The sequence below is a fragment of the Anarhichas minor genome, unplaced genomic scaffold, assembly GCF_050575085.1.
Source record: "Anarhichas minor isolate MPS153535 unplaced genomic scaffold, ASM5057508v1 ptg000018l, whole genome shotgun sequence".
Lineage (NCBI taxonomy): Eukaryota > Metazoa > Chordata > Actinopteri > Perciformes > Anarhichadidae > Anarhichas > Anarhichas minor.
Window position 1 is genome coordinate 9,183,216 of NW_027466464.1, and position 21,044 is coordinate 9,204,259.

Genomic DNA, 21,044 nt, shown 5'->3' on the forward strand with positions numbered 1-21,044 from the left:
AGCTGTCCTCATCTCAAAGGTAAAAAGACACAGTGATACTGAACTCAGTGACACACAGGTGTTTTCACTTATTGGTCAGCTCTTAATGAGATGTCAATCAAATACAGCTGGTTTGCTCAAAGGCTTCTGAGCGGACCGCTAATCAGGCAGCATAAGTGAAATCACCTGTGTGGGTCCGTTGTGTTGACGCAGGAGGCAATTAAGTCAATCAGCTTCACCTGTTGCACGAGTTGCTTCTTGATGACGTCACACAAACCAACCTTAGAAATGTTGGATTTTTAATTTATTTAGTACAATTATTTTGTCAACTGCTTTATGTTGAAATAAAATGAGTAGAATAAACAAATGATTTAATATTTATGAGAATTGATTAGTAGAGTATGTACACTTTCCTCTTGCATGTAAAGAATTCTTGCCCTTCCCTGTCTGATATGATAGTCCACTAAATATCTTGAATAATGTGTTTGTTACAATAAACAGGAAGTACAAAAAACTCAAATGAATTCCACTTCAGAGACCCAAACACAAGAACGAGACAGGAGACAACGGTGTCACGATAATAAAAAATATCGGTTTTACTAGAGAAGGTTACAAAAATCATCACTATATAGGAGTCATAGAACTATTTCCAACTTAAAAAATAAAACCATAATGAAACACCTACAGGGACTACAATGCCATCAAAGTACAATGAAGTTTTCTTTAGAAAAGGGCGGGTGGAGAGGGGGGGGGGGGGCAAACACCGCCTACCATAGTTGTCAGTACGATTGACTACACATCACCTGAAAAACTGCAAAGACAGTCATGTCTCCTTCATGCAAATAACGAGGAAACAACAACACCCTGACACGCATCGTCTTATAGGAAATTGAAGTTTTGCCTTTACATCAACCTGGTGGCAAAGCACGTATATCAAACATAACACACATGGCAATATAGTCCTTTTTTATACAGAATAGACAGCTGCACACATGGACGGTACTGACATGCTTCATCTCATCAAAGTTCAAATCTTCTTCAGTGTGTTTTTTTTATTTTTTATTGATTTATTTTTTTTAGGGTAAACTAGTGATGATCAATATAGAATATAGTTCATGATTATTAAACAATATCTGATTATAAAATCAACGTATGAAAATTCCTGACTTGTTTTATTCAGAGTGTAAACATCCAAAACAGTCTCTGTGGCTCATATGAGAGGCATGACGTCAAAGAAATAAAGAAAAAGAAAAGTGACTTTCTCTCAACTCACATGTTGAGTCAGTCATTTGGCCGGCCACCGGAAAAAAAATAAGCACAAACGAGTTCCATAAAATCATAATTACTGAATCACAAGAAGAACTCAGCTGCCTAAAACTGATAAAACATTAAAAATCCATTTTTTTTTAAATCACATTTTTAAATGTATACGTCACAAGCACCTCAACCCATCGTATCATATCATAACTGCACTGTATCCCTCTCACGACATATCATTTAAGATGTTACATTACAATTATTATACCAAATGCAGAACTAGTATTTGAGTGCTAAACACATATCTCAAAAGGGTACATTTACATATATCTGTGGGAAAAACAAAAAGAAAGAACAGAAGAGCGTGGCGGAGCACTGATCGTGCTCTCCACGTGTTTTAAGAGGAGGTGTGAATCCAGATCTTTTCAGGGTGGTTCAGATATTTACAGGTGAACTTCATTCACAACAGGAGGAAGTTTAGAAAACGATAGAACCGGCTTTTTACTGTGTAATTCACGCGGGACAGCGTATCAAATCCGACGAGGGGGGTCGTGTTTAGACGGTTGAAGCTTTAGAAAAGAACACAACTGGCTAAAATCAGATTTGGTTTGATACCTGAGGTGTGCGTTAAAAGACCCGGAATAGATTTGTCTTTGATTTTCTGCTGCCGCTGGTGATGAGTGTAGCAAAACCCATAAAGGTCTGAACACACTTAGTCACTTTCTTGCCAAGAGTTGCATCACACAGCTCTCTGTTCGCCTCCTCTGACCCTTGACAAGAAAGCAAAAGAAGCATATTTCCCAAAAACATCCCTTTAATAAAAGTTTGCTACACCTCTGGTCTCAAATAAACGGTTGATAGCTTAGCAGATAAATAAACTCGGATCATGTAAATGCACATAATCCTTGAGATACCACGTGATGTGAGTCTTTTATATGTTTCTATGAGAGCGGGGCTCTGTGTGTTTGAGGGATTCTCCCTTCTTCTGTTGTTTGGTAATAGTGCAATAACGTATCGAGTGTTAGCGATAAAAAGTCCAAAATGGAGGAGGAGGAAAGAAAACAACCAATGAGCGCCAAAACATAAAGATCGTAATAGTACCTGGCATACTTTTCAGAGAGTATTAAAAAAACAACAACATTCGTACACATTCGCACAATATATTCATATTCATATATATATGCATATAAAACACCAAAAAAAAAAACCCCGGAGGAAGTTGGTTGCTGCCTGGCTTCCTCTGTGGCTGAAGCAGAACAGTGAACAATGTTTTTTTTTTCTTTTCTTTTTTTTAGGAGCTGTTGTGTAGAGAGGCTGTGCTGGCTCAGGGCGCGAGGCCATCACAGCCGGGCCACGTTCACGAGCCGCCCGCCCCCAAAATAAAGCACCGAACCGGTGCACCGCAACCCGAGCTCGAACCCGGCAGGGCGAGCTCTCCCGCTCTGAAGCACCTGCCTCCGACCGGGCCTGCCGCGTCTCCCGATCCTCTATTCTCTTCCCTTCTGGTGTGAGCCCACGACTCCTCATGGAAGGGAAGAGGATGGAGGATCAGGAGGTTGGGGGGGACTATCAAACATGACCGAGGTGGTTTGTTTTTCAACGGAGGGAAGGGGGGAGGTGGGGCGCTGGGTGTTGCAGGGTGAAGTGGGAGGGTGGGGGGTTGAGGTGTGGCGGCGGGAGAGGAGCGCTTGTCCTTATGAGTAGGAGGACGAGTTCTGGCCCTCCTTGGAGCGCGCCTCGGCCTCCAGATCCTGGTCGTCCTTGGTCTTGATGTCCTGGTACTCGTGCGTGGAGACGGCGCTCTTCAGGTAGGCCCAGTTGGCCCCCAAAATCATCAGGTAGTGGATCTGAAGAGAAACCGACATTTACAGGAAATAATGTGCATTGTGGGACAATCGTGTATAAAAATCAAGAGGGTAAGTATCCCTGATTCAGTCCCTTTTCCCAGTGTGAACAGACTGAGGTGTAAAGAGTGAGGAAGATCGTCTCACTGAGCGTTCAGGTGATTAATAATGTAATAATCTCAAACTAAATATTTAAATACACATTTAAAGGTATTCTTTTTAAATAGTATTCTGTATCTCCTCCCACCTCCTAGATAGGTTATCTGGGAACCATCATAGTACAGCGAGGGCTTTCAGATCATCCAACGCAACATCTGCTTATTGCTTTTTTTAGTATCTGGACATAAAACAGAGCAGACCGCCTCCACAGCGGAGTAAAACGCCGACCCCGTCTACTCAGCAGAGGCAGGCCGCAGGGTTGGATTTCAACCCGCAGGACGGCACACTGGGCGAGCGTAGTGAGAGGCGGTGTTGCCACGGCAACGGAACAAGCGGCGCCATGGCAACGTGCATATTTTTTCCGAGAGGGTGCCAGATATCGGCGGGATCGCGAGAGGCTTACCAGTGCGATGACGGTGGCGCCGGCGCCGGCGAACGCGACGATGTAGAGGTGGTAGGACAGGTAGAACTGTGGAGGCAAGGAGACAATCAGACAGGGAAGGGAAGGAGGGATAGAGTAGGAAACAAGGAAAGGTCACGTCAGCGGCCTCTCACCTCGCTGGTGTTGCAGATGTCTCCCAGTGTGGCTCCACAAGCTTTTCCCGGAGTGGCGTTCCAGGGAATGACACCTGCAGGATCAGAGGGATGAAGAGTCAGAGGAGTGCCGCGAGACAAAAAGGTCTTTTCCTCCCCCGAGACTGTGTGATTGAAGGCATTATGAATCCGCCTCGGATAAAGATTAAAGGAAACAGGACTGCTGAGCCTCTCCTACAGGAAAAATATGGGTCATTATTTCCATTTTCCGTCTTCACTATCGGCTCGTTATAATCCTCCTTCCCCCTTTTTCTTCTCTGCATTAATATTATCACTATAAATAACATAAAACCAGGAAGTTATCAAAACCTTTCACTCCGATAACAATTTGACGAGTGCCAGTAATTGGGGTGAATATTTCATGCAGTGTGGTTCAGTCCGACTGCCAGTGAAGCATATGTGATCCTCGTCCTACTTTGTGAGCCAGCCGTCCTTCAAATGTGGGTCACATGCTGTACGTTAGGCCATCAAACTGATACGCAATCACAGCAGAAACACTGCAGGAAGGTGGGTTCTCATCAATCAGGCTCTCAATAATCTCAGTGTCTTCGATGACCTCTTCCGAAATGGAAAATTACCTTTAAAGCAGATGAACGCGCGGTGTTTATGGTGAATAGGGGAGAGGAGAGCGAAGCCTTTTGGAATTAGTTTGGTTAGTGCAAAGTTAAAAGATTTTATTGCCGAGGCTAGCAAAACCTGCAAATTAAAACACCAGAGGGGATCGCTTCTATGATTATGTTTTGGCAACCAATTAAAAAAAACAGCAAGTGAGAAATAATTTGACCATTTCAAGTTTCACCTCAAATCGAACTAAAATCTATAAATGTAATGTGATTGTCTTGACAACCGTTCATCCGACTGACTTCACACTCTCACTTCACACATAAAGTTGGTATCTTGTAATTTATGAAGTTAAAAGAAAGATAAGAACAAGTAGGATAAAAGTGATTTGTTTTTCTGTAAATCTGTGGTTTTATGAGCCCAGTTTTCAAGTTGACGAGTTCTGCACACCTGATCCAATTCAGCTGCAGTGAAGTTGTGTCGCCCTTAATTAGATCAGGTGTGCAGAATCAGAGCCGGAGCAGAAGTATAAAGGACAGGCTCGACTCAGGGACTCGAGGAAGAGCTGAGAAACACAGCTTTGGAGGCAGCCAGTCTTCATAACTGTTGTTTGTGGTTATTTATTCGATTTGAATAATAAACATTTAAAGGGTACTGAGGGGAAACAAATCCACCCTTTTAATACGGCATCATTGTTTCAGACACATGCTCAGAATGCTTGAGGTACTCCTGATTCAATGGAAGGTGACAGCAGAAGACGTTTATGAATCTGAATGATCGTTGTCAGCTTTTTAAATCAGAAAAAAACAACAACACTTGTATTAGAAGCAGACAGACGAAATCACATCAGCCACAACTGATGTGTCGATGCTTCTTGTCATGTGTTTGTCAAAAGCTTCCCTGGGAAATCACTAACTGAGGTAGATGAGACGGGTTCAATATGGGAAAATTACAAAACTGCTGAAAACTGACGAAAATGGGAATTTCTATGATCGGGATGAACGTAATCGAAACTTTAGCGGTATAATAACGAGTTTAACAAGCGACAAAGTCCAGGAAAGGACGAGTGTGAGGGCTGGTGGATGGGTCAAACACACCTTTACGCTGGTGACACAACGTTTCAGAGCCATTTTAAGACTTTTAAGTAGATAACATCGGGATAATATCGAGAATCCCGATTATTTCGGTCAGGACAATCGTGACATGCGTAGATGGCGGAACAACCCACCGTACTGCCTGACGTCCACACAGATGGAGTCCGGCGAGGTGATGTTGGCGTCAGGAGACTTCATGGCAGCACAGGTGTTCCACATGTTGAAGAAGAGGAAAACGGGTATCGCCGTGAAGCCGAAGATGGCGAGGAAGGCCAGAGCGAGGATGTAGGTCAGGAACATGAACTGAAGAGGGAAGAGAGGACAGATTTATATTTTGTCAGTGGAAAGGCCAACCTGGCTTGTACAGCATTAAGATTGACTGTTTTTTGTTAATTTTTTTTTTAAAGCCTATAAACACTATTTCAAGCAAGAGCATTATAAAACACACAGCAAAGTAATTCAATCTCATTTAGAGGGCTTTCATTTGGAGTGTATCTGGGTCAGTGGCTGTGGTGATCTGCAGCAGCTGTTCGTGTGTGTGTGTGTGTGTGTTGACGTACGAAGGCGGTGATGCAGCGTCCACAGACGGTGGTCTTGAAGTCGCTCTGCAGCTCCTTCTTGATGGCGCTGGTGGTGTAAAAGCCCTCAGCCAGCAGGATGATGGCGTAGACGAAGAAGAAGGAGGCGATGCCGTAGATGATGTACTGAAAGATCTGGATCCTGAACACACGCGGACAGAAGAGAAAGCATCATGTTAAGAATCAATAACATAGAGCAAACTATTTAAAACAATGTGTAGGGAGGGTGCTTTTATTCTACATGTACTAGTTTTATTGTGTTGTGAGTCAGGGCAGATGACGTGGGTGGCTCTCCTCGACAGATTTAATAACTGCAGGAGTAGTACCGGTGTATTCACTGCTGTTTGAAAGCTGAAACTATTAATGGTGCTCATAAATGATTCATTGTGCTCCTCAAGTCTTTAAGAAAACACAGTGTGAAGCATGTTACAGCTACTTTAGCGCTTGATTTCAGCTGCCGTCAGCCAGCTGTACCGCACTGAGGACTTACACCATGGCGAGGGTGCCGTGGTCCGTGGTGACCGTGGAGAAGTGGTTGTCCAGCATGGTCAGGGTGCCGGTCAGCGCCACGTGGCCGCAGCCGCAGAACAGAGCCACGCCTGAGAAGCAGAGGATGGTGGCCACCAGCGAGGCGTAGGGCACCCCGCCCAGACACTTGATGCAGCACTCGAAGCATCCTGCAGGGGGGAGACAGAGAGAGCAGGGTTAGGGTTACCCTAACCCAAGGCCTTTTGCCAACTGCTGTTAAGCCAGCAAACCCGCGTAGATGTTCATACAGTTGGGGCTGAATCAAGCATGCGTGTGCTGCGAGAGAGCGCCGCGAGAGAAGAACAACACTTCTCCCTGTCAGGCACTCAGAGCGGCTAATCATGGCATCTCTCACAGTTGGTGTGAGTTCACTTTGAGCTCAGCCGGGAGTGCTGAATACTGCATGCACGCTGCGCTACATGCTCACATCCTGCACTGCTCAAGAAACTGCAAACTCTCCCCTTTTGTCTTTAAAGAAACATCTCAAATGTTTTTCTTTCTCTGAGGCATGAATAAGTCATGACCTCAATAAATTATTTCAAAATAAAAGGCATTTCCCAGGGCATCTGAGGGGTGACATTTAAGGAGCACTTGTTTATAGTCGCGACTCTAAAGTACTGAAGATGTCTTTGCTGTTAGATGGTGTTACTCTTGCAGGTGAAAGTGAGACTGATGCTTTCATTTACTTTTGGTTTCAGTGCATTTAAAAAGGAAATGCAAACGGCAAAGAGGCTCAAATTGGCCCCGCACAGCAAAGATGATGACGCTGCGCAATCACCCCTATGCGCTCGAGCTGTTTCGACAGAACGATGATGGTGATGAATTAGTAAATTTGTTTTCCATTAACGGTGGCGGCGCGTGGAGCTCATGGCTCACTTGGGGGTTCAGGTACGAGAACAGCGGTTCTTTCCACTCCCATCACAGAGAAGGATGAAGGAAAGATAACACGTGGTATCGAGCACAAGATCTTATATAATACCCGGTAAAAATAGCTCCTCCAGCAAAGCAGGAAGTTACTCTGGAAAAGTAAAAAGATAAAATGTCTTGTGTGCGCCACTTTGCTGTTTCCCTGACAACCTGCTCCAATTGGCAACTCTGAAGCATCATTAACTCATGTTCAGAAATGTGTTGAATGTGAATATTTCTGTTTGCAAAGCCTAGAATTCACAATTGACCATGTTACATATCTGTCAGACCTTGTACTAAACCTGCTGTACTTCCTGCAGGCTGTGTAGTGTGCCACGTTGGTATGGACGAGTTTAAAGAGTGAATATTGATACGGACATTCATGGTCTCCAGGGGATGAATCCTACTGACTTTGGCGATCCCCTGACTTTTCATCTAACCATCATCAGGTCAAAATTTCACAAATCCCGCTGCAGTAAAATGAGAGGTTTTCTAAAAGGAAGTCTGGATTTCTGCTCTCCTCTCTGTTGAGGCGTCTGACCTCAGAGTGAGGCCCACTTCATGTCTGAGTGAATGAAAACCCGAGACATAAATCAGAGATGCCCTCCTCCTGCTGCCGGTGCTGAAGACTGCGCGGTTGCGTAACGAAGCGGAGGCTCGTTGCATAATAGATCCAAATCCTATTAATGTTAATGAAGGAAGCGGTCTGATGGAGAGGTGGAGCTGATAAGGCTGGATGGCTCTAAAATCTGAGCCGAGAAACAGGCCAGGCCTCGAGGGGGAGGGGAGGGGTGGGTTGCGATGGACTCACTGGTCGATACCTTGAGGACCGGGAGGCTGTTTAAAAGCCGCTCTGCGCTGACACTCCATCCTGCTGTAAAAGGTCAATCTCCCCAGGTGGTTTAGTATGTTAGTCTACCTGCCAGTGTGACGTGGTAATCCTGCTTTTTCAAATGCAAATCAAAGAATTTCCATGTGATGTGATCTTGATATTCATGGCCTTTGACGGAAAGCTCCTTTCAAGGTGCCGAAAGGAGCCCATTTGCTCATTTTGTTTTACAGAACAAAAACTTTAGATATGATATTTTAACGCTCATATGATTCCTGCTGTTAACTCTCTCTTCTCCCCGGCCCCATGCAGCTTCATGGATGAATTCATAGGTTTCATTTTAACACAGGCTCCTCATCCGGTCCGCCTGCGGCTACGACTGTTTGTCAGCCTCAGTTTTAAAGTGCTCTAATGGGGAACAGACAGGCCGGAGTGGGCAGCTCCAGCCGGCCCTAATGGAAATCAATGGACTATTCATTAGAGTAGAATTTAGGTGACACGCCGAGGCCGAGCCCATCGCTCTGGTTTGATACCTCGCTGCATCTCGCTACCTCTCGTCTCTGCCTTTGCCCCGCGTGTCTTCTCTGCTCTCTCGGTGAAACATGGCTGCGTGCCCACGCTGTACTTACAGTGAACCAGCTGGAGTTAATCGCTGAGACAAAATGTTACGCTCCTGTTACGATGCCGTACCATACATCATCTCAACCGCCTCACACCAAGGACGATGCAGCGCTTCGCGGGAAAACTTCACAGGACGAACGACAGAAATAATTTGACAGACAAGAGCTGCAATTTAGGGTTAACATCCCCTGCTGTTAAAGCTCACGCTCTTCCACTGCTGTGGCCTGCAGGACAAAACACAGGGACAGTTGGGTAGGTAGATGCTTGCTCTGTGTTTGTATTTGACAAAGACAAAAGGAAAGGATGTGAGAAGGAGATTAAGAAGAAGTGAGAAGGAAGGAGAGGAAAGCAGAGGTGAATGGAGAGGAAGAGTGAAGAGGAAGAGATCGATAGAGAGCGAGCAGAGCAACAAAAGGAAGAGGAAAACAGAGAGAAGGAGCTGAGGAGAGACGCAGAGCGAGCGAAGGAAGAACAGAGAAAAGAACGGAGAGAGCGAGCGAGAGAAAGTGTAACGCGAAAAAGCAGCTCTTGGCCCCGGGGCGGCAAATAGCAGTTGCCATAGCAACGTGTTACCCACGACCCAGTTCAGCGGTAGTGTAGTCCTTCACACACACACACACACACACACACACACACACACACACCGACGTAGAGTGATGCAACCTCAATAAACAAGTAAAGATCGGTGCTAAGTGGTGACAACGGTGTGGAATTTGACACAAAAACAGGATGCGAAAGGAGATGACAAGAAAGAGGGAAAGTTATCCATGATCTCCTTTTCAGGTTTTAAGAAGTGGGTCAGACAGATATTATGTCGTTTGAAATGAAAGAGAGATAGATGGAGGAGAGAAAAAGATTATTTGATCAGCTCCTCGGGGACTTAAATGAATTCATATTACAATGCAGTGACTTGCTGTGGTAGACCACAGACTGTCTATAAGAAGTGGGCGAATAGTCACTGGGAGCGATGGTTTGGGGTTTACCATTTTAAAGCCTCGAGCTCTGCATTTTGGCCGTCGCCATCTTGTTTTGTGGCAAACAAGAGGGTGGAGCTAAGTACAACCGATCGCTGAATGACAAAATTTAGCGGCCAAAATGTTTGCTAAACTGAAAACACACTTCTTTAAGATGAAAACACGGACAACGCCGTGGTAGAGACCTGTCAGTCACTGTGTAGCCCCGCCCTAAAGCGTACCCTGCTTTATGGCCTGCTTGACTCTAAATGGACCATAATGTACTAAATGAACATCATGCTGTATTGAAGAAGACTTGAAACTAGAGATTGAGACCATAAACTCATGTTTACAATGTTTACTGAGGTAATAAATCAAGAGAGAAGTAGAGTCATTTTCTCATAGACTTCTATACAATCTGACTTCTCGTGGAGGGACTCGTGGAGTTGGAGTTGTGTTTCTGTGCAACGGATGAACGTAAATCCAATATTCAGCTCTGTGTGTGCTCTTCGCCAGCTCCTGGCAGCTAAATGCTCCACTAACGTTCACCAGCTAGTCGCATGCTCTGTCTGTCTTCTGTGTGGCGCTGAGCAGGTCGTGTAGCCTGCTGCTGATGAGTGAGGTGAGAGTGAAACAAAACAGTAAAGTTGAAGGCGATAAGACCAAAACAATGAGCTGAAAGACGCTAAAAATCTCAGTTAAACTGGGAACTGCAGAGTCTGGAGATAATGGTGGATTCACATTACATCGACAGTCTTAATGATTTGCTATAAACTGTACAACCCAGTGGCACCGTTAGTACTGTTAGTACGCACAGTGCATCTGCCAGGAGTAACATCCGCGTTAATAAAGCTTTGTGAATATTTCAGCGGCCGGTCTGGTCCCTGCCTGCGGCTGTATTCTAATCTAGAAGTGCTCTATTCATTATGGGGCAATTTACTCACGGTGCATTATGGGTACATTCCCACAAGAGCTGAGGAGGACCTCAGAGAGAGAGAGAGAGAGAGAGAGAGAGAGAGAATAAAGGTGTGGGCAAGTAAAGCAGGAAGAGATGGGAGGAGGATGGAAAGCTGCGTCTCCTCTGGTTGAGATGAAAAAGAAGCCCCATCTGTTTGATAGCAGCAGACTTCAGCTACAACAACAACACACACACACAGAACATCAAAACCGCATCAAAGCTGTGTTTCAACTTGTTTTTTTAATATTTTGTCATTATTTTTATTAGTTATGTACGGTGGTCGACCCAAAAACAAACTGTATGTATTCTGTTTCACATTTGGCCGAAGTCTTTTCCGATATTAAAAAGAGCTACAGGTTTACGTAGATATTGTAAAAGACAGAAGGCCAAATTTAAAAAAGAATAAGTACCTTTTTATCTGTTTATTATTATTTATTTATTCCATTCCGTGTTCCGAATCTTTATATCTGAATAAATTTAGTCAATTGTTTTGTCCATAAAATATCAGAAAAACATTGAACTTTGAAAACAGCTTTGGTTGCGGGTATGTGCATGTGTAATGAAGCTTCCAGTTCAAAATAATACAAATTATAAATGATATACATATATCATACAGATGAGAAAGTTGAACTTTCTTAAAACTGAGAAGCTGAAACCATCATTTCAGACATTTTTACTTGGAAAAACTCGAAACTATTTGTCTATCAAAATAATCACAGATTCTTATTTTTCAATGAATGAATCAACTAATTGTTAGCAATCACCTTAGTGATGTTATTCTCACCGATCCAAGTTGTGATAAACTAGATTCAAAAGTTTGTTGGCACAAGCAGACATTAAGTACAGAAAGCAAAATAAATACTCATTTCCTGTTTAAAAAAACCCTGATCACTGACACATTATCAACTCGAATGTCTCCAGTAATCGGCTTGTTTGCGGTGTTGATCAAGAGGACACGATATGCTCTGAGCCGTTACCAACCATTTCTCTTTTATTTTTTTTCCCACGGTGCATAACTGACCCTAATCTTGGCTGGTTATAACCAGCATCATGGATGCCACAAGGTCAGCATCTGGCCGGGCGAAATTGAGCATGATGGACCTTCAAATCCCGTTCTCCTCGCTCTGCTGCGTGATCAATACTTTCACTGTTGGAAGTTGCTTCCCTCTATTTCTCTCTTTCTGTGGCTTTTTCACGACACAGTGAATATCCACCACTGTGACTGTGAGATTTCTTTCTTGCGTGGCTCAAACGTGTTTTTCTACGGCAACACGAGGCAAGACCAGAATCATGTGGTGACAGATGGGGAACAAACAACAAGCACCAGAATGACCAAAATGAAAAGTGAAAACCCTGCTCAGTTATCTGACAAACCTTTTCCTAAAAAAGGACAAGAAAAACAAAAGATGATGAAAAACGCAGTCATATTAAAATAAAAATCCTTTTTCCTTTGGACGACATGTCAGTTAAAAGTTTGAGACGACAAAAAATACGTCAATATACTAACTCAAACTAAAGATAGTGACTTAACATGAGCGTTTCTGTTCATTTCTTTATTTTTCTTCTATTATTTTTGTCTTCTTTCCGGTGCAAATTAGTGCCCAAGTTATATTTAAAGTTAAGGGATCCTGGTTTATCTCCAGGCAATCTCATAATTTGGAGTTTATTATCACACAATATGATGCAAGAAAGCTGTTTTTGTGTCCTTTGGGCCTATTTTGTATAATGAGGCAAGTACAATTAACAGCAGATCATTAAAAGGGGTTCATTTAAAAGTGCCCGGCTGCAGCGTGCAGCGACAGCAGACCCTGAACAGAGATCGTAACTAACTGCGTACACAGAAAACACAAAACTATAACAGCCCTCTAATCCTCTGCAGAGCAGAAGCAGGGTCACCTGTCCCGAGATGCCGTGTGCCGGCTCAGCAGAGCGGAGTGAGCGCTATTACTTTGAGTCTCGTTCCACCAAAATGTAAAATGGCCCCTCTGGCCAGCAGTGCCGTGCCATTGGACTGAATGGCTCAGCGGTTACGCAACCGACTTGGCCAAAGTCACTCTCCCAGAGATGTCAAAGAAGTCGGTGGCCCTCCGCTGGCCCGCCTCCCCCCCCCTGATGTGATTATGGAGATACACTTTGCAGCAGCCTCAGGGGCTACGCCAACACTGTGTGCGTGTGTGGTTCTGTAACACAGATCCTCTTTCTGTGAAGGTCGTCCTCACATCGGCCTTTACTATGAATATTCCTCATATATCAAGGAAATAAGAGACTCAAAGAGAGTTTGCAACTCAGCACTTGTAGCAGGACGGAGGACCAAGCAGCCTGAATGACCTATACGCATCATACAGGCCCAGTCACTCATCGATGTCAGCCTCGGCTAGCGATGACGAGTGCTTAATCGGCATCGGGCGTGTAATGGGCTAAGGATGAGAGGAGCAGATTGGGCATCAGTGGGTGATGGAGGGAGGCCAGAGGAGGTTGGCATCACTCAGGAACAAGGCATGCTGCGCCAACCTGCCACTTGCTGCTATTCATATACCCGCTGCAGACTGGGGTTCAAACATAGACGCAGTGTTGGACGGCGATGCACTGTGGGAGCTTGTGCGTTTGTTTCCAAATTTTTGTAATCTGTTGCTTCACGGGGTTTCGTGGTTATTTCAGTATCAATTCATCTTTTATTTTATTATCATTTAGTCTTTAAAACATCATATTATAGTAAAAGAAAATGCATATAATAATTCCCTGAAGACCAAAGTGACGTCTTCAGGTGTGTTGTTTTGTCATACCGAACCCAAAGCTGAAACTCATGAATATTGAGTCATTTCTGCTTGATAAGCAACTTAAAGTGAAACTAAATGAATGAATTCATAATTGTGCTAATGCTTTGGCATCTATTATTCTTCAGCAAAAGTTACATAGACTCACTTAAAATGATGGATTAATAAAATCATGGAGAATTAACCTTCTTGTTTCAGCTCTTTCATTTAAAAATTACGAAATACCGTTTCTTTTATGAACATGCGAGCGGAGAAATTCAGTTAAATATGAACGTGACCACAGTGTGGGGACTCAGAGGGCTGAATGTGAACACAGCGGCGTACCGCACGGTCTCACCCACATATGTGCACACTAAAATAGAGCGTTTCCTTTGGTGCAAACAAAGCACCGACACAGACATTCCCCTAAACCACTCCTGGTCACTGACACGTAAACAAATACAAGCACACACACACACACACACACACACACACACATATCCAGATGGAGGCTGACAGCAGGCTTTGGGCAAATGGCTTCAAATGAGGAACACATGAGCCTCTCCCTGTTTGACGGCTTTCACATGCTCTCGCAACCTCACACACCTCCAGGGCGAGAGGAGAATATGTGAAGGGTGTGTGCATGAGAGTGTGTGTGTGTGTGTGTGTGAGAGACAGATGAGCTCGGGAATCAGGACAAGATCAGGGAGGAGCAGAGGAGAAGAGATGAGAGGAAACAAAAAGGAGTATTGTGGCGGTTTACATGCAACAAATCAATCAAAAAGTGAGATTTGCAGATTTAAAAGTGTTTTCAGAGCATGCGAGGACAGAATCATGAGTGTAATCGACGTATTAAAAGGAGCAACCTTTCAGTTTTGCTGGTTTTGGATTCCTTGCATGCAAACCCAAACTAAAAGCACAGCAGAAGTCATTGGATTTGACCTGGAGTTGTCACATGTTAGACCCAGACTATACCTCCAAAAAGGATTTGTTTAGACCGGGACTAAAGAAAGATGTGACCACAACAGCCAGAAAAATGTTAAAACCCTCAGAAGGACTTTGTAGTAAGAAAACTCTGTTCTCTCCGTGCTGATTCACACCAAGTGAAGCTTATACGTGGACCTCTTCTCGATGAAGACGCCATGTTGGAAACGTTGTGGTTGTACATCCGTCTGTTGTGTGGGAGCCCTTTTTTCTCTTCTTGATATTCTCGTTGAAAAACTGCCACGAAGAGATAAAAACTGGAGAGAGAGGTGGTTATGTGTAACAAAGACAAGTAGGAGACGGATGCCAGTAACGGCGAGTGTACGCATTAGAGTGTGTGTGGGTGTGTGTGAGAGAGCAGCAGCAGCACGAGGATGGTTTGTCCTCATATATCAGCTACTATTACAGACAGCTTTCCCACTGGTGGTCAAATGTATTGGCGCTGGATTGACATTCAAATTGGCAAATAGTGACCATGGTAAACAAATGTGGTGTCTGATACTTTGGTGAGATGAACATTTAAGTCGTTGAATATATGGGAAAAAGTCACAAAAGAGCATCAAGATATCTACTTTAATTTCCTTTTGTGTGTGGGTGACAGTAACGCTGTTACACACGTACACCAGAGCTGAAGAACGAGTGACGCTCACTCCTTAAAGCGGAGAAGAAGCTTCTTAGCACTTGTGTGTGTGGCAGCAGTAAAGAATGCATAATAAAGCTGAACGCGGGCAACAGGTTCAGAGCAGAAGTCACCTTATTATCATGTGTACTGTACACTTTGTTAGAATATTGTATAAATACTTGTAGGTCATTTACAGCGAATCTGACTATTTATCACAACAGCAGCAATGATCCATAAAGGATTGAAATGTTAACAGAAAACAAGTTGTGCTTGTAAGGTCAAGAAGGCATGTTTAATATTTATCAGTAACACAGACTAAATGTCAGCACCAGCGTGTAGGACAGTCCAGCTCCTCGTCCCGACTCCCGATCATCAAACAGAGGCTGACCTTTAGATTCAAGGCCTCAACTTGAACTCAGCTTGTATTCCTGAAGCTTTTATTCTAAGGAGACCCTTGTATCTTCCCGGGTCGAGCCTATACCTGGTTCATCTCCTGTTACATCGTTGGAGGTTTAGGTCTGGTGAGTTTTAAGGAAGAACCAGAGGTGAAATATTCAGTTTGCTCATTTTGTCCGACCACAGTCCAAGACTGCAGAGAGTTGGATGAGAAGATTAAAACCATGTGTTTTATGTCTGTTTGTGAAGCTACAACTGGTTAGCTTAGCTTAGCATAACAACTGGAAGCGGGGGGGGACAGGGTTGCCTAGCAACTGGTACCGATCTTCTCATCTAATTCCTGGCAAGACAGCAAAAATGCCTATACTTCCCAAACGACTCCTTTAAACACTGCTCTCCTTTGCTTGATTTTTGAATCAGCCGGAAGACATTCTGCATTACCTCTCTAGCACAGCATCTTAATATCCTCCTCTGCTCACGTCAAACATCACGGATTTTACCAGAAGAAGAAAAAAACCTTGAAAGGCTGATGAAGAGGAACTGTCTTTGTGCTTCAGAGGCTGCAGCAAAGCTCTGCCCTTCCAACGCAGGAGATTCAACAAAAAACCTGCACCCCTCCAGACGATGATGTAATCTCTTACGCTTCTGATCTGAACATCATAAGCAAAGGCGGCGACGCGTTACGCAAGAGCGGACACACACACACACACACAGGAAGGGAGCAAGGTGTGTGAACAGGCCTTTCATTTGCAACAAAGGGGAGGACGGCAGACGAAGAGGAACTTCAAATGCACTCAGAACCACTTTGAAAGCCAATTTAGGGGCCACATTAAAGTTAAGAATAAAAACGTCACATGGGAGGTGCTTGCTCTAATCAAACAGTTGCATACTAATGAAATCAGATATAATCGTATACCTCAGAGAGCGTAGCTGATGTCTCGTTATCCGAGTCCTGAGCACAGTGTACCTCCACCACCGCGGATTATAAACCCTGCCGGAGTTCTGCGCTCACTCTCAGCTCCATATCACACACAGTGGTGCAATCAAGAACATATAGTCTGTTTAGCATAATTACAGCTAATCAACGTGCTCTTTACAACTGTGAGCATGGTACCTGATGCTAATGCAGGATGTGAAGACACTCTACAATAAGTTGGATAAGATCGCACTTGTGTTGCTAAAAGGGACTCCGTTTCTATTTCTTTATAACATTCAAAAGATTTTAGATGAAAGATTTTGTTAATAATTGTGGTTTCAACAAGCGAGAGATAACCTGAAAGCTTTTTATGCTAAGCTACGATAGCTGTCTCTTATTTTACCTTTATAGAAACCAAAAAAAGTGTCAAACTATCCCTTTAATGTAGCATAAATATTATATCATAATAATAGTTAAAATTGGTGGTCAGATTGTGTACTGAAGATAGGGTTTCTAAAGGAACATATTTTACCCATTTTCCAACGGAAATATCTTGTTGTTTATTGGCCGAGATATATTGATGGAGAGATTTATGCAATTTATAATAGTCAATAAAATGGGGACGAACCATTTATCAGTGCAGCTCTAAAATACAATCCTGAGCAGTTTAGCCTCAGTACCTTATAAAACAGCTTTGAGGTTGAGAAGTTACAGCTTTGTTACAGATATAAAAAACGGAAATGAACATTTTGTATGAAGCTAATACATCTGGCTTGACTTGATTTTATACCTGTAAATACTCAAGCCAGGAAATCCAAGATGAGATCATTTCACACGGAGCGTTTGTTTGTTACGGGGAGTTTTGTAAAGATGTGAGTATATTTATTCCAAAACTTCTGCCGTCCGAATCAGAAACGCGATGAACCAAAGCAGATGATGAACCAACTCAAGCTCCTTACATGACAGCTCTCGCCTTCTTGCCCCCACTGTAAATCTTCAGCCTCTTAACGGATGCTATAAGCTTATGGTCACATTCCAGATGTCAAAGGCACACACAAATGATTACACCGATAAATAGGCCATCCTCCAATCCAGTCTATTTTGGTTCCCTGGTGTGTGTGTGTGTGTGTGTGTGTGGGGGGGGGGGGGGGGGGGGCTCGGTTGCACAACATCGCACCTGGAGCTGTCCAGGCTGAAGAGGTTGAGCTGGGTGATAATTTCACTGCCTCAGCTTATAATGGTGATTAAGGAATTCAAAAGGGTTAATTACGAACAACAAATATGGCCGCCCTCCTGCCCAACTATCCTCAGGGAATTTGAACAGACTCGCCCACGCCGTCAATTAAAGCTGCATGATAAAAGCTCTCATTGGACACTGGCCTGTGTGTAGCAGCGTGCCTCCGGAGAGGATGATGTAGTGTCTTTTTAAAACATCACTGTTGAGGGACACCCCACTCTTCTGCATATACATCATAGACTGTGACCCAGCAATATTACCGTGGCAGGGCCCAAGAGGTGCTGCAGGAACTACAAATTAGGTTTCTTTAAGTTGGAAAAAAATGTAATACTGGAGCTAAACATTTTAATATTTGCTCCCAAAATTGTAACTTTTTGTAAAGGTGGAGCTAAAAATCTGAATATTTGCCGCAAAAAATGGTAACATTTGGAATACTGGAGCTAAAAATGTGATTCTTTGCCCCCAAAATAGTAATATTTTTTAATACTTCAGCCAATATGTAAATATATTTGCCCCTATAAATATTCAAATTTCTTAGTTGCTTCCAAAAGAATAAAATGTTGTATCCTGGTGCTAAAAATCTGAATATCTGTGCCCTAAATATGAACATTTATTTTATATTTGCTTCCAAAGAAGTTACATTTTGTGACGTTGAAGCTAAACATCTGAATATTTTATACCATTTTGTAAAGAAAATGTGACTTTCCAAACACAAACCCTCACTTTTAACGAAACTGCCCACATGAAAGTGGAGAAAAACTGCCGCACAAGAGGGACTAAAGCAGAGGAAACACTGGGTGTTGCTGTGAGGTGGGTGTGTGTAAAGCCCCCCCAGGCCCATGCTCTCTGATATCAACTACCCTGCTCTCTATCAGCCAACAGGGAAAAAAGGCATCATGCCAGATGAGCTGCAACACGGACTGAAACTCAGCGCTGGTCTGTGAAAAAAAAAGAAGCTGGGTGAACATCATCATTCATCTTCTGCATTATGCATCAGACAAAACTGTGGGCAATGTGTGCATTCATCGTCAAGATGACAGTGACAAACAGGCTGTCGTCAGTGTGACTTCACAAACACCAAACTGAAGGATGAGATTTTACTACCAAACCACAACGAAAACAAATCAGTCACATCCACAGAGTCTGGGTGCACAGAGACACCCCACACTGTTCGGCAACAGCAACAGTTTGGTTGGACAAAAAATTCATGGCTGGTCTTTGGTGTGCACGAAAAACACAATTTAGTACTATTTACACCTTAATTTATTTTGCATGCACATTGCAAAGACACTTTTAACATTTGTTTTTCATTTTTGTGCCCTTAAAAATGCTAGTAAGGAGCTTGTTGCAGAGTCAGAGCATTGAATGTGTGCGCCTTACAGAGGCTCTATTACCATGTCTGAGCGGTGGGTTTGTAACTGATGGACTCGTCCATCAATGGTGCGCCAAGAGCACCGCTGCTCGTTTCTTTTGCCGCCTCCTGCACCGCCACTACTGCGCGCGTCCAAAACCACAGGCTTCATATGTTGCAGCGCCGTCGACCAATCGCGCCGCTGACAGATCGGACACCGAGCCTCTGTATTTGAGGATGTCGCTGATATTGATCGACGTGGCTGCGGCGGGAGGATCGTGGAGCTGCCGTTGCTCCACACCTGACGATAAAACGACGCGGCCATGCACAGAGCGCAGCGCCTCCGCCGCCGCGTTATCAGCCGCTCATTAGGCGGACATATGCACATGAAGGTGCAGCAATGTAAAAGCAAATTGGCTTTAACGTATGCACCATAAAAACAGAGCGCATTAACCCGCCCACCCCTGTTCTTCTCCCCCACCAGCCTCCAAATCCCCTTTGAGGGCGCCAAATAACACAGAAAACGTCAAATTGCGCTCGGGATTGTGGGAATAATCTCGGCCATCAGCAGCAGAGAGACCGTTTAATGCTTTCCAAATCGCCCTGGAATAGGTGAGAGGCCAGAGGGGGGAGTGGGGGGTGGGGTGGGGGGGAGCATCGCTATTGTCTCGCGCACAAGCGAGAAGCCATTGCAAGTAGGTTAAACCGCTCAGGCTGGCGCAGACGCAAATGTCTCCAAAGAAAACACAGGAAAACGCGCAAATGTCAGCGGATGATTGAGCGTACCTTTGCTCTCTTGTCCCTCGTCCGGAGTCTCCTCCGCGTTGGACTCCATGGCCGGCTTTGTCCCATCCATTATTTTAGAGGAATATAGTCTCCTTGTGGCACTTGTACCTCACAGTCTGTGGATGGTGGAGCCTATCCTGGTGACTCGATGCTCTCTCTCTCTCTCTCTCTCTCTCTCTCTCTCTCTCTCTCTCTCTCTCGCCTCGTACACACCCTCCCTCTCTCTCTCCTCCTCCCTGTTGAAGCTTAGCTCTGTCTCTCTATGTATATTAACAATCCAGTCTCATGATGCAAAGGCGCTGTCAGATTGGATTTATTTAGCACATGCGGATTAGCAGCCCCAAATGATGCCAGATAACGCGTTTTGGCCCCTAAACCCTCTCCTGACTGGAGAAAATGACGCTCATTCACTTTATTCCTGTCATTTTGTGTCATCAACGGCTTCCTCTGTCTGCTGGTCTGCAGGTGAAAATGACTGATCTTGATTTATATTCTTTGCTTCGGTGAAGCAGAGGAGGATATAAGGACAACATGTACAGGATATGTAAATATGCAAACTCATGGGTAACCATGCGTGCATGAATTAACACACAAACACACACACACACACACATGCAACCACACACATGAAACCACGCACTCACCGCCCCCTCTCCATCTGGTGAGTTGAGAGAGTCAGGGAGGGAAGGGAAGGAGGCGAAGAGAGGGAAAGAAAAAGATGATCTCGTGTGCTTCAAGAGAAGATAAAAGGGAGAGGAGTCATTGTTTTTATTTTCTGTCTCACGTCGAAATGGCCTGTGCAGCACCCATCAACACATTTAGATGTATTTATTCAACATCCAAACAGCACAGAGGACAAATGCAGTGATGAGGTTTAACTCAAAACAAGCCAGTTGCAACACTCATTTCCGATGCTGTCGAGATATTATTACCATTAGAATAAACACACTCAGAGGAGGATGCTCTGTTTCCTGCTTTAGCATATGTTCCTGTCCATTGTTATTGCAGCCCTATTGCTACTTCAATACACTTTCCTTGGTTTCCACTTGAAGAAAAAACAGCTTCATTTAAACTGATTTGACTTTGATTGGCTCACCTTTGACCAATTGGAGCTTCTTATATGCTAAACAGCCATGTG

General features: G+C 44.0%; 1 protein-coding gene across 1 annotated transcript; it reads right to left on the reverse strand.

Moving 5' to 3' along the window:
* Window positions 1–551: 551 nt before the first annotated feature.
* Window positions 552–20,375, reverse strand: LOC142952593 (neuronal membrane glycoprotein M6-b-like). Its single transcript, XM_076094415.1, has 7 exons — window positions 19,907–20,375; window positions 6,557–6,743; window positions 6,049–6,208; window positions 5,623–5,791; window positions 3,795–3,868; window positions 3,643–3,708; window positions 552–3,083 (listed from the first exon to the last, which is right to left on the reverse strand). Exons 1-7 carry the CDS (start codon window positions 19,974–19,976, stop codon window positions 2,931–2,933), a joined length of 879 nt encoding a protein of 292 aa, XP_075950530.1. The 5' UTR covers window positions 19,977–20,375; the 3' UTR covers window positions 552–2,930.
* Between the last annotated feature and the right edge of the window lie 669 nt (window positions 20,376–21,044).

What these genes read in the sequence shown, in the direction of transcription:
- LOC142952593 (XM_076094415.1), bottom strand. Translation starts at nt 19,976, where the DNA reads ATGGATGGGACAAAGCCGGCCATGGAGTCCAACGCGGAGGAGACTCCG. An exon ending in ACATCTGCAACACCAGCGAG is followed by an intron (nt 3,709 to 3,794) that starts GTGAGAGGCCGC and finishes TTGCCTCCACAG; the next exon opens with TTCTACCTGTCCTACCACCT. An exon ending in GCGCCACCGTCATCGCACTG is followed by an intron (nt 3,084 to 3,642) that starts GTAAGCCTCTCG and finishes GTTTCTCTTCAG; the next exon opens with ATCCACTACCTGATGATTTT.